The sequence below is a fragment of the Pangasianodon hypophthalmus genome, chromosome 23 (assembly GCF_027358585.1).
Source record: "Pangasianodon hypophthalmus isolate fPanHyp1 chromosome 23, fPanHyp1.pri, whole genome shotgun sequence".
Lineage (NCBI taxonomy): Eukaryota > Metazoa > Chordata > Actinopteri > Siluriformes > Pangasiidae > Pangasianodon > Pangasianodon hypophthalmus.
The window spans coordinates 407,796-421,018 of record NC_069732.1 but is presented as its reverse complement, the minus strand read 5'-3'; the positions used below and the strand labels follow the sequence as shown (position 1 = coordinate 421,018).

At 40.0% G+C, this 13,223-nt stretch overlaps 1 protein-coding gene across 1 annotated transcript; it reads right to left on the bottom strand.

Annotated features, from left to right (window-relative positions):
* Window positions 1-11,831: 11,831 nt before the first annotated feature.
* Window positions 11,832-12,776, bottom strand: LOC128317292 (putative gustatory receptor clone PTE03). The gene has a single exon (XM_053228688.1). It carries the CDS (start codon window positions 12,774-12,776, stop codon window positions 11,832-11,834), a length of 945 nt encoding a protein of 314 aa, XP_053084663.1.
* Between the last annotated feature and the right edge of the window lie 447 nt (window positions 12,777-13,223).

Genomic DNA, 13,223 nt, shown 5'->3' with positions numbered 1-13,223 from the left:
TGAAATTTTGTATACTTCCTTAAACATAACATATAATGTAATATTAATGGCACAGTGGTGTGTGAGCATGGAATGACTGGTGTCACATCTAGAGTGTGTTCCTAACATAAGCTCTGGATCCACTGCCACCCTGACTAGGATAAATCAACTACTGAAGGAGAATAAATGAACACAGCATGAAAATTAACGCATGCAGTGTGTGGACTCATCTGGCCATAGGGAAGCTGAAACAGGATAAACATGGAAATATTTGTGACTTATGAATATGTAAATATGTGTGAGCTCTATGTGTAAAAAGGTGAAGGAGCTTGGCACAGAGACAAATACTTAAAAAAAAAAAAAAGTAAAAAGTGCAGAAAAGCATGACACTAATTTTCCATGAATGTTAAACTAGCTATGGAAGAACTGCACACAGCTATCAGCAAATAACATCTGCCCATCCAGATGGACCTTTATTGTTGCTGGAGATTTTAATTACTCCAATATGAGAATTGTACTTCCAAAATTAAAGATTAGATTTTTAGATAAGATTAGATTCAACTTTATTGTCATTGTTCAAAGTACATGTACTAAGTCAATGAAATGCAGTTAGCATCTAACCAGAAGTGCATAAGTGGCATATTAACAATAAATTACAAATAAGGATATACAGCTATGAGGGTGATATGTACAGGGAAATGGATGACTTGTGTACAGGAGGTGCAGTGGGTATTATAAATAAGGATAAATATGATATATATATATATTCAATTCAATTCATTTTTATTTGTATAGAGCTTTTTTACAAAGGTCATTGTCTCAAAGCAGCTTTACACAAACAAAAGTAAAGTAAAGTGAAGTGTGTGTGATGTCTCTGATGAGCAAGCAGGGCGACGGTGGCAAGGAAAAACTCCCTGAGATGGTGATAGGAAGAAACCTTGAGAGGAACCAGACTCATCAGAGAACCCATCCTCATATGAGTTTACACTGTAGTGCGCGTGTGTGTGTACAATGTGTGTTTGTGTAGTCCATGGAAAACAGCTGAAGCGTCTTCGTGGCAGTGTGAAGCATTGCCGGTGGACAGGTCCAGAGTGAAGGGGGGGGGAGGTCTGGATTACCAGCAGCTCAGGAGTGGTGCTCATCTGGTCCAGAGCGTAGGGGGGTCTGGATCACCGGCAGCTCAGGAGTGTAGCTCATCTGGTCCAGAGCGTAGGGGGGTCTGGATCACTGGCAGCTCAGGAGTGTAGCTCGGCAGAAAGAGAAGGAAAGTGGTTAGGTACACTCACAGTCACCGTATGGAGATAAAACTTAATGAGGAGTGCAGGGGACTCCGGCAGGACTAGCTATAACAGCATAACTAAAAGGAGAACCAGGGGGAAACACAGACGTGAGAGATCCCTGATATGTAAGGCATACAGTCACTCTGCCGTCACAAACCTGAGTGACTAATGAGAGTGAGGAAGACAGCATCCAAACACACCAGATCACCATAAAACTCAACATCCACGAGTCCCCCAGATCTACTCCTTTGTCTAAAACACTAGTCGCTAAATGCTAGGTTAAATAAATAAGTCTTCAATCTCGACTTAAACACTGAGACCGTGTCTGCTTCACGTACATTAACTGGGAGACTATTCCATAATTTTGGGGCTTGGTAAGAGAAAGCTCTGCCCCCTGCCGTGGTTTTGGCAATGCGTGGTACTGATAGACAGCCTGCATCCCTAGAGCGAAGTAGGCGCGGCGGAACGTAAGGTACTAACATATCACTTAAATACTGCGGAGCGAGACCTTTTAATGCTTTATAGGTTAGGAGTAATATTTTAAAATCGATGCGGAATCTTACTGGGAGCCAGTGTAATGTAGATAAGACTGGCGTGATATGCTCATACTTCCTAGTCCTAGTAAGGACCCTCGCTGCTGCGTTCTGAACTATCTGAAGCTTATTTATGCATCTAGACGAGCATCCAGATAGTAAAGCATTACAGTAATCTAATCTGGACGTGATAAATGCATGGACTAGTTTTTCAGCATCACTTAGCGAAAGTATATTTCTAATCTTAGCGATATTTCTGAGGTGGAAAAATGCTAACCTGCTTACATTATCTACATGCGCCTCAAATGAGAGATTAGAGTCTATAATCACACCGAGATCTTTTACTGTTAGACTACTTGAAACAGAGAGACCATCTAAAGTAACAGTGTGATCTCTAAACTTACTTCTAGCGGCTTGTGGTCCCAGTACCAGAACCTCTGTTTTTTCCGGGTTTAGCAGGAGAAAGTTGCTTAGCATCCAGTCTCTTATGTCTATTGCACATGCCTCAACTTTCTTTAACTGGCTATTCTCATCTGGCCTAGCTGAGACGTATAACTGTGTGTCATAAGCATAACAATGGAAGCTAATATTATGTTTACGGATTATGTTACCTAAAGGGAGCATGTATAACGTGAAAAGCAGTGGGCCTAAGACTGAACCCTGCGGAACGCCATATTCTACTCGATAACGTGCCGAGTGGTCACTGTTTAAATCTACAAACTGATAGCGATCAGTTAAATAAGATCTAAACCAGTCGAGGGCTGAGCCCTTAATTCCCACGACCTTTTCCAGTCTGTGAAGAAGGATATTATGGTCGATAGTGTCGAACGCTGCGCTAAGGTCGAGTAAAATTAATAGACTAATGCAACCCCGATCAGAGGCTAATAGCAAGACATTGACTACTTTGTCTAATGCTGTCTCTGTGCTGTGGTGGGGCCTGAAACCTGACTGATAAAGTTCATAGATATTATTACTTTGTAGATATGAAATTAGCTGCTGCGCTACTACCTTCTCTAGTATTTTAGATAGAAAGGGAAGGTTTGAAATCGGCCTATAGTTAGTTAAGTCACTAGGGTCATGGTCTGGTTTCTTCACTAGTGGTTTAATAACAGCTAATTTAAGTGATTTTGGTACGTACCCATTGCTCAGTGAGGAGTTAACTATTTTAAGCAGAGGTTCAGTTACGGTTCCAACTATTTGCTTAAGAAGACGTGTTGGTACCGGATCTAATAGACAGGTTGATGATTTAGCAGAAGAGATGAGCGAGATTAAATCATTCTCTTCAAGAGGAGTAAAACTTTCTAAGCTCTGATCTATGGTTAGTCTATCCTCCCAGTCTATTGTATAATTTGTACTTTGGGCCTGTATCTTCTGCCTAATGTTTTTAATTTTGCTATCAAAGAATTTCATGAAATCATTACTTTTGTATGTTGTTATTGTGGAAATTTCTGTTGATGTCTTATTCCTAGTTAATTCTGCTATGGTGTTAAATAAGAATTTAGGATTACTTTTATTATTTTCTATAAGCGTTGATATATGTATTTACAATCAGTGTACAGTGGTGAAGACATGTTAAGAATATAATAGGAATGTGAACAGGATATACAAATGAATATATACAAATGAATATATACATACATACATACATACATATTGTATGTATATATATATATATATATATATATATATATATATATATATATATATATATATATATATATATATATATATACACACATATATGCATGTATATAGGTACAGTAGTGCAAAAAAACTGAAAACAGATATTACAGTGTACAGTGTGATCAGCTGTTCAGTGTGGAAACAGCCACTGGGAAGAAGCTATTTCTCAGTCTGTTTGTGCGGCGCTAAGGCACCGGTAGCGCCTTCCAGATGGGAGGAGGGTAAATAGTCCGTGATTCGGGTGAGAGGCGTCTTTGATAATGCCGTTCGCCCTCTGCAGGCAGCGTTTGTTGTAAATGATCTTGATGGTGGGTAGCTGAGTACCAGTGATGCGTTGGGCGGTTTTCACCACCAGGTGAAGGGCTTTTCGGTCTGTTGTCGTGCAGTTGCCATAACAGACTGAGATGCAGTTGGTGATGATGCGCTCAATGGTACAGCGGTAAAAGTTCACAAGTATCTTGGAGCAGAGGTGGGCCTTTTTCAGTCTCCTCAGAAATAAAGGCATTGTTGTGCCTTTTTAACCAGAAAGGAGGAGTTCAGGGACCAGGTGAGGTCCTTGGAGATGGGGACCCCAAGGAACTTAAAGCTGGGTACACGCTCAACAGTAGCTCCTTTAATGTGAATGGGGGCGTGAGTGTGATTCCCAGCACGTCTGAAGTTCACGATGACCTCCTTTGTTTTTTTGGTGTTGAGTACCAGGTTGTTGTCCTCACACCATGCCACAAGGTGCTGGATCTCTTCCCTGTATGCCGTCTGATCGTTACCTCTGATCAGGCCTATCACCGTGGCGTCATCTGCAAACTTGATAATGCTGTTAGAGGCATGTACAGGTATGCAGTCATGGGTGAAAAGGGAGTATAGGAGAGGGGACAATACGCATCCCTGGGGAACTCTAGTGTTGAGGATGAGACTGGAGAAGGTGAGGTTGTCCAGTCTGACAGACTGTGGTCTGTTTGAGAGAAAGTCCAGAGTCCAGTTGCCGAGAGGAGTACTGATTCCAAGCTGTTTAAGCTTTAAGATTAGTTTGGACGGGCTGACTGTGTTAAATGCTGAACTAAAGTCTATGAACAGAATCCTGGCGTAAGTGTTGGGGTTGTCCAGGTGAGTAAGAGCAGAATGGAGCGCTATGGAAATGGCATCCTCTGTTGACTTGTTGCAGCAATAAGCAAACTGGTATGGATCCAGAGAGCGAGGTAGACAGGCTTGGAGGTGGGTGAGGACCAGCCTTTTGAAGCACTTTGCTATGACAGGGGTGAGTGCGACGGGACGAAAGTCACTGGGTGTCATTGCAGCAGAGTGCTTGGGCACAGGCACAATGGTAGCTGACTTAAAGCAGGTGGGGACAACTGCCTGAGCTAGGGACAGGTTAAAGATGTCTGTGAAGACTCCAGTCAGTTGCTCTGTACAGGCTCTAAATACCCGGCCAGGGATGCCATCAGGACCAGCTGCTTTACGTGCATTAACCCTGTTCAGAGTAGCACACACTTCAGAGGTGGAGAGTGTGAGTGGCTGCTCACCTGGTAGTAGCTCAGCCTTGAGCATTGGCTCCATCCTCCTTTTTTCAAAACAAGCATAGAAGTGGTTGAGCTCATCTGGGAGTAAGGCAGAGTTTGTTGGAGGTGATGTGCTGGGTGGTTTGAGGTCAGTAATGGCCTGAATCCCTTGCCACATGCGCCTGGGGTCAGCAGAGTTGAAGTGCGCCTCAATCCGCTGTTTGTGTTCATGTTTGGCTTTGCAGATTCCCCTCCTCACATTGGCCCTGGCGATGCTGTAGGCCTCCCTGTCTCCAGACCTGAAGGCTGTCTTGTGTGCTTTGAGCAGCAGGCAAACCTCACGGTTCATCCAGGGCTTCTGGTTGGGGAACATTATAATTGTTTTCTGTGTGGGCACCTGGTCCACACATCTGTTGAGTTGGTGTAGGTGTTTTTTTTGGTGTCTGAGTCTACGGTGGCCTGGTCAGCAAATTCACTCCAGTCAGTGTGTGAGAACTGCTGCTGGAGAGCGGTGTTAGCTCCATTCAGCCAGATTTTAACAGTCCTGGTTGTGGGTTTCACATGTTTGATGATTGGAGAGAACTTGGGCAGCAGAAACAATGAAAGATGATCAGGTTGTCCAAGGTGGGGGAAGAGTGTGACTTTGTAAGCATCAGCCACATTATTGTATACATGGTCCAGAGTTTTTTGTCCTCTAGTGAAGCAGGCAATATTCTGTTGAAATTTTGGCAGAACAGATCTTAAGTTGCAGTGATTAAAATCCCCAGTGACGATAAAGGCTCTGTCAGGGTGCCCTGTCTGCAGATTGTTAATAGCAGCACTAAGTTCTTTCATGGCCATATTAGCTTTTGCATCCGGGGGGACATACACTACTATCACAACAACGCATGTAAACTCGCATAGTAAATAAAAGGGTCTGCACTTAATAATCAGGTATTCAAGATCAGCAGAGCAACAGGAACCAACAGTGATAGAGACAGTGCACCATGTTTTGTTTACATAGATACATAAGCCCCCACCTCTGTATGCTCTCCACCTTGCAGCCACGTGCACACCAGCTGTCCAAAACAATGGGGGTGCTGAAGCCGCCAGCAGTCGTGCAAGGAGTGATGTGTCTTTTGTGCGCGGGCTGCCTGCCGTCACACCACCTTGGGCCCAATCACAGATCTGATCACTTGCACATCTTCTGTCCTGGATCATATTAACATGCGTATAGACAATGCCACATTCCTCAAACATGTGAAAACCTTTCCTAATCAGAAGCCGTGGATGAACTCTGCTGAAGCAAGAGACGCAGCTTTTAAATCTGGTTATGCAGAGGCCTATAGCAGAGCCAGGGCCAACCTGACAAGGGGCATTAGGAAAGCTAAACATTCTTCCAAACGCATTGAGGAGCACTTCCACAACAACTCTGACCGCTGATGCATGTGGAAGTGCATCCAGATCATCACTGACCATAAACCAACAACACAGACTCTCCCAAACAGCAGTGCCTTGATGAGCACAAAACAACAAAAACAACACATACAAAAGAATGCAGTTCTTTGACTTTAGCTCTGCATTTAACACTGATCACCAAGCTCAGTGACCTGGGCATCAGCACCTCCATATGCAGTTGAATTCTGTACTTCCTAACCAACAGACCTCAGTCTGTTAGGTTGAGCAATCACATGTCTTCTACCCTCATCTTGAATACTGGCATCCCACAGGGTTGTGTGCTGAGTGCTATTCTACTCCCTTTTCACCAATGACTGTGTTCCTCTGCATAACAAATATGTATTAACAAACATACAGATGATACCACAGTGGTAGTTCACATAAGCAACAATGATGAGTTGGACTACAGGGAGGAGATCCAAAGTCTAGCAGCATGGTATTCCAGCAACCTCACTCTCAATGGCAAGAAGACCAAAGAGCTCATTGTGGACTTCCAGAAATCTAAAAGCAGCAGACACTCTCCCATCTACATCAATGGGACTGAAATAGACCGTGTCTCCAGCTTCAAGTTCCTGGGTGACCACATCTCTGAGGATCTGTCCTGGAACCATAATACTTCAATTCTTGGTAGAAAGGTGCAATAGCATCTTTACTTCCTTAGGAGACTGAAGAAAGTTCATCTTCCCCCCCACATCTTAACAAGTTTCTATCGCTGCAACATTGAGAGGATCCTGACCAACTCTGTCAAAGTGCAGTATGGCAGCTCCATGGTGTCCAATAAAAAAGCCCTTCAAAGGGTGGTGAAAACAGCCCAACACATCACAGGTTCTCAACTACGAGTTATTGAGCATCTTGACCACAGTAGATGTCTGCATAGAGCACGCAACATCATCAGGGACTCCTCCTATCCCAGTCACAAACTGTTCAACCTCCTTCCGTCCAGGAGGAGATACAGGAACATTGCACCAGAACCAGGAGGTTCAAGGCCAGCATCTTCTCCACAACCATCACCCTGCTGCTGAACTCCACAAGAAACCGTTATGCCAATGATGTGTTACTGCCTGTAATCATCCTGCAGCTCTATTCTGCACTGTATATTCTGTATTATTTCTGTATATATCCTAGGTTATCTTTATATATCTGTATGTTATCTGTATATGCACTGTATGTTATCTATGGATAATCTGGGTATTGTGGTGTATATACAATGTACATATCTCTTACATATATTTATGACTAATAATTGTGTGATTTATTTTTGTATAAATGTTTATTTGATATTAGATAGTGATGGATGATAGTGATAGCCCACTGTCAAGTCTGGTAGTCATGGTAAAGAAGAAAGACAATACTTATAGATTCTGCATTGATCACCGTACATTAAACTCAGTAACCATTATTGATGCACACCCATTACATCAGGTGGATGATAGTCTTGATGCTTTTTTCAGCATCTCAGTATTTTTCTACCATGGACATGTCCTCTACTTATTGGCAGGTAGAGTTAGACCCAAATGATAGACAGAAAACTGCCTTTACCACTGGTGATAGACTATATCAATTTAAGGTTATGCCTATGGGTCTTAAGAATAGTCCACCCATGTTGCAAAGGCTTATGGAACTTGTCCTTAGAGGGCTGCATTGGACGAAATGTGTCATTTGTCTAGATGACATACTTTTTATGGGGAAAGACTTCACTGATCATGTAAAGAACATCACAGACATTTTGACCAGGTTCAGAGAAGATGGTCTCAAGCTTAACCCTAAAAACAAATGTCAATTTTGCGAAGCATCAGTAAAGTACATGGCCCACATTGTCTCAAAGGAGGGTCTGGCCCTTGAGCCAGCTCATAGACAGCTAGTAACAGATTGCCTAACACCTAGGTCTCCCACTGAGGTATGAGCATTTCTTGGGCTTTGTAGTCATTATAGGTGATTTGTTACATACTATGCCTTTAAAACTCAACCCTTACACAAACATACTCATAAGGATGTCCCCTTTGCATCATCTCCTGTCATGGCATTTCCTAATTTTAAGTAACCATTCACATTGAGTACAGATGCATCTAATACCGCAATTGGTGCTATTTTATCAAACTTAAAATGGCAAAAGATATGTTGTTGAATATGTTAGCCATGTACTATCTCCTACTGAACACAAATGGTCTACATAGTACGACAAAGTATTATGGGCAATAGTTTGGTCATTCAGGTATTTTCATCATTACTTGAGTAACTTGGTGTAGGGATGGAAAGGACATTACACTGTACCAGAAGATCCTGTTCTCTCAGGTGTATAGCTGTTTTCAAAACCAATAGACTCCTAATTGTAAAATGAGACAACTCTGGTGGCAGTTTCCACGTTTGGTGTTAGATGGCGAAGAGCTTTGCCATACAGCTTGCATTGCCCAAGATAACCCTGAGAATTACCAAGCAATCATTCCTGATGCTCTCATTTGGTACACTTTGTATTATTAACATGGTGATCCATGTGCTGGACACTATAGTGCTGAGCACACACTCAGAAGAGTTCCTCAATGACGGGCACCTCTCTAATCTATTTGTGCCTTTAGACCTTTTCAGTTTGTGTGCACTGGTATTACTGAAATGCCTGTTACTTCCAGATGAAATAGGCATGTGTTAGTACTGTAAGAACTAAATATATCAATGCATATCCAACGGTAGATCAGAAAGCCAGTACAGTGGTACCAGAGCATGGTATCCCAGAGAAACTATTTTCTGATCAGGGGCATCAGTATGAGTCCAAGATTCTGCAGGACATCTGTGAGAAGCTAAAAATCAAAAAGAAAAGAACCATTCTTTACCACCCATGTGGATAGAATGATTCAATAGGACTTTGAAGGATCAGTTATCCAAAGTTCAGTACCTGCCTGCAGTTGTACTATCATTTGTCATAATATTATCCTTGCTACACCCAATTCTGTCACTGGATAAACCAGCCAACTCTTCCACAGGTACTGGTCAGGATTTAGAGTGCACACATACTGCCAAAAGGCTGAACTCTCACCAAGCAAGATGGGCCATGTTCTTCAAGAGATTCCAGTGTACCCTTTCATACCGGGGGTCTAAGAACACAACAGCGGAATCCCTTTCACATCTGTTAGGTTGCACAATCACATGTCCTCTACCCTCATCCTGAACACTGGCATTGCACAGGGTTGTGTGCTGAGAGCTATTCTACTCCCTTTTCACCAATTACTGTGTGTGGTATTCCACCAACAACCTCACCCTCAATGGTAATTGTGACCAGAAGTAGTATATATACAGAAAGGAGCACTGGGCTTAGAACAGACCATTCATTTGTCAAAGGTGTGCCTCAGGGTTTTGTCTAGTCACCTCTCTAGATGGAATTCTCAGGGAGAGTATAAAAGCTAGCCTTTGTGTTATAACTCCCCTGCCACCCAAATTTTCATGTTTTGTAACCACAGCCATGTCAGGCTAGGGCTAACTGCCTCAACACTGCTTTTTCCCTTGATATTGTTGAACATCACTTACAGGTTCGTATGGCCTTCAAGACCAAATCACGATAGCCAATGTTTAATGACATCATGGAAAACAATTTCAAAGAAAAATGTGTCAGCAAAAAGTATGGAATTGAAGCAAACAAGAACACAAACAAATTACATAAAGAAAGCTATATATATCACACACAGCCTGTAATAACTCCACTCCAATATTTTTCAGAATCACTCGCCTGTCCGTATGCTACTAACATGGTGTGCCGTTTGATTGTATTATGAGTCTCACAAAAAAGTAATGACAGACCTGTATAGTAGTTGAGATGTGAGCTATAATGAATAATAGATGTACTATATTGAAGTTTAATGTTAATCATATGTTGCAGATATAAGACATTGGGATTACATACAAAATCGTATCATATATATTTCATAATATACAATTAAAATATAATGATATATGTAATACATGTGATATATAGTGTTTACCATAATGGCATATTGGCTTTATGATGTAACAATTACAGTCAAAATTGAAAAAGTAATATTCATTTATGTTTCTAATGAGAGAGACAAATCTACATGAAAAAGATGTATTTTCTGATTTTCTTTTTCATGAAATCATCTCATGATTTCTATTAGTATTAATAATCAGTATTAATAATCTTCTGAAGGTTTAATTTACAGGGTGTCCCAAAAGTCTCCATATATATATATATATATATATATATATATATATATATATATATATATATATATATATATATATATATATATATATAATGTAAACAGATATATTATTTTGTTTTTTCTTTCAGATAACCTTTAAGAATGCCTTTGACAAAAGAATTCAATTCAATTCAATTCAATTTTATTTGTATAGCGCTTTTAACAATGAAAATTGTCTCAAAGCAGCTTTACAGAACATAAGAAACAAAAAGCATGCAAACAGAAACAAAAACATGGAAACAGTCCTAGATGTTAGACAAAATTATCCCTAGTGAGCAAGCCTGAGGCGACTCAGGCGACTGTGGCAAGGAAAAACTCCCTTAGATGATATGAGGAAGAAACCTTGAGAGGAACCAGACTCAAAAGCGATCCTATCCTCATTTGGGTGACACTGGAGAGTGTGATATGAACAATGTCCTTTCTGTATTTATTTATAGTCATGTAGGTTGTTGTCCTCCTCAAAGTCCACTATTGAAATCATATTGAAATCATTCTCATGGCTGGATCAGGAAGCTGTCGCAAGCTTGTGATGGGCTTTAACAGGAAACATGGCAAGCACATCACACACCACACTGTCACCAAACTTATTAACAAATTCAAACATACTGGAAGTGTTGAAAACCGAGAATTGGATGTCCACAAACACCCACTGACGAAAGGCACAACCGATGTGGTGCTGGCAAACACAGTCCCCTGTGTATGGAGACATTGGGACACCCTGTATTTAATATGGGATTAATTAGACTAGGAACCAAAGGAATAACTGGCAGGCTCATGACAATAATGAGGGGAATTTGTTTGATTCTAGTCTCTTATTTATTATATCAAAACATGCATTGGCAAAATAGTTGCTGAAAATTAGAAGACGTAGGAAAGATTTCTTCTGAAATCTTTAGAATTCTTTAAACAGACAGCAAGTTTCCTGATATACAAGTAGATTATGAAAATCACAAGAGGCAATACAACAATGCTGAAAATAAGATGCCAAATGGGTTATTCAGAGATTTTTCCTTGCAGAGTAATTTAACAATTGAGTAATTATGACAGCATATTCTGCTTACTTTATATTTAGACAGCTGAAGTCGGGATGTTAGTGTAATGGATATACCAACTTCAAACTTTGTTGCTTATTATAGTAACGTCAGTCTAATATAATCACATACAGTTAACAATCATTATGTAACTTTTTTGAATCTCAAACAAGAGGAAAGGAAGTATCTAAAAAGAAACATGAGTTCTTGTTTGACATTTAAATATTTTCTTAATATTATTATAAATCTCCTGCAGTTTTAATCCATATATTATGGGATTGAATAAAGGAGGAATGAGTAAAAATTCAACCGACATGATCATGGCAATAATGTGGGGAATTTGATTTGATTCGAGTCTAGAATTTATAATTTCAAAACTCATGTTGACAGAAAAGTTTATGAAAATGAGAAGATGTGGTAAACAGGTCTGTAGAGCTTTTCTTCTGAAATCTTTAGAATTCTTTAAACACACTGAGAGGATCCTGACATAAGAGTAAAGTATGAAGATCACTGGAGGAAATACAGCAATGCTAAAAATAAAAAGTCCATATGTGTTATTAAGTGATGTTTCTTTACAGCTTAATTTCACAACTGAATAATTATCACAGTATATTCTGTTCAATTTAAATTTACACAGTTGAAGTTGGGATACTAGAATACCACCGACACCAACTTCACAAGAAGGCAAAAACCATGATAAAAATAAGAGCTTTCTGACCGTGGTCATTTTTACAAGAGTTGCATATTGTAATGGTTTACAGATGGACACATATCTGTCATAAGCCATAGTCGATAACAGTGTGAACTCTGATGCAGCATATGTGTAAATACAAAATGCCTGAAATAAACACTCTTTATAAGACACAGTTTGTTTTTCAGACAGTAAATCAATGAGCAGTTTAGGATAGAGAGCTGTTGATCCAAGGAGAGCATTACAAAGCAATGCAGCAATCAAAATGTACATGGGCTCATGGAGACGTTTCGTTTTGAATATGACAGAAATGATAACAGTATTAAAGAAGATAATCATTATATAGACAGTGAGTGTAAATATAAAATAAAGATATCTGTAATGCTCTAATTCAACATGTCCTTCCAGTGTTAAATATGTAAAATTGGTAGAATAATCCATTAATTTCTGTAAAGTAATCCATGTGATTTAATGGTAGTCATTCAGAGAGCAGAGTGCAGATAAACCACAGTTGTGGTGAGGAAATCAACTTCACAGACTTTAATACTCTCTCATCCAGACACATAGTCCTTAGTGATTTGCTGAGAGCAACTAGAAGAAAATTCCTGCCTCCTTCCTGACATTTGCTATCATAAATCTGGCTTATCAGTAATGTCAATGGTTTAAATTAGAAAAACCTTCTTTTTTTATATATAAAGTCTTTTAATGTCCTTCTCCTAAATAACTGCAGACTAAACACATCTTGAATGTCTTTTTGAATTCTAGTGTATGTCTTTCAGGAACGCTTTTTTTAAATAATCATCTTCTCATTCACAGACAATTGTATTATTCTTTTTATTTTTTACTTTTAAATTGTGTCTTGCTTTTATGTTACATCATATTAATTTT

Bases quoted from the DNA above. Each gene is read 5' to 3' on its own strand.
- LOC128317292 (XM_053228688.1), bottom strand. From the start codon at position 12,776: ATGGATTATTCTACCAATTTTACATATTTAACACTGGAAGGACATGTT.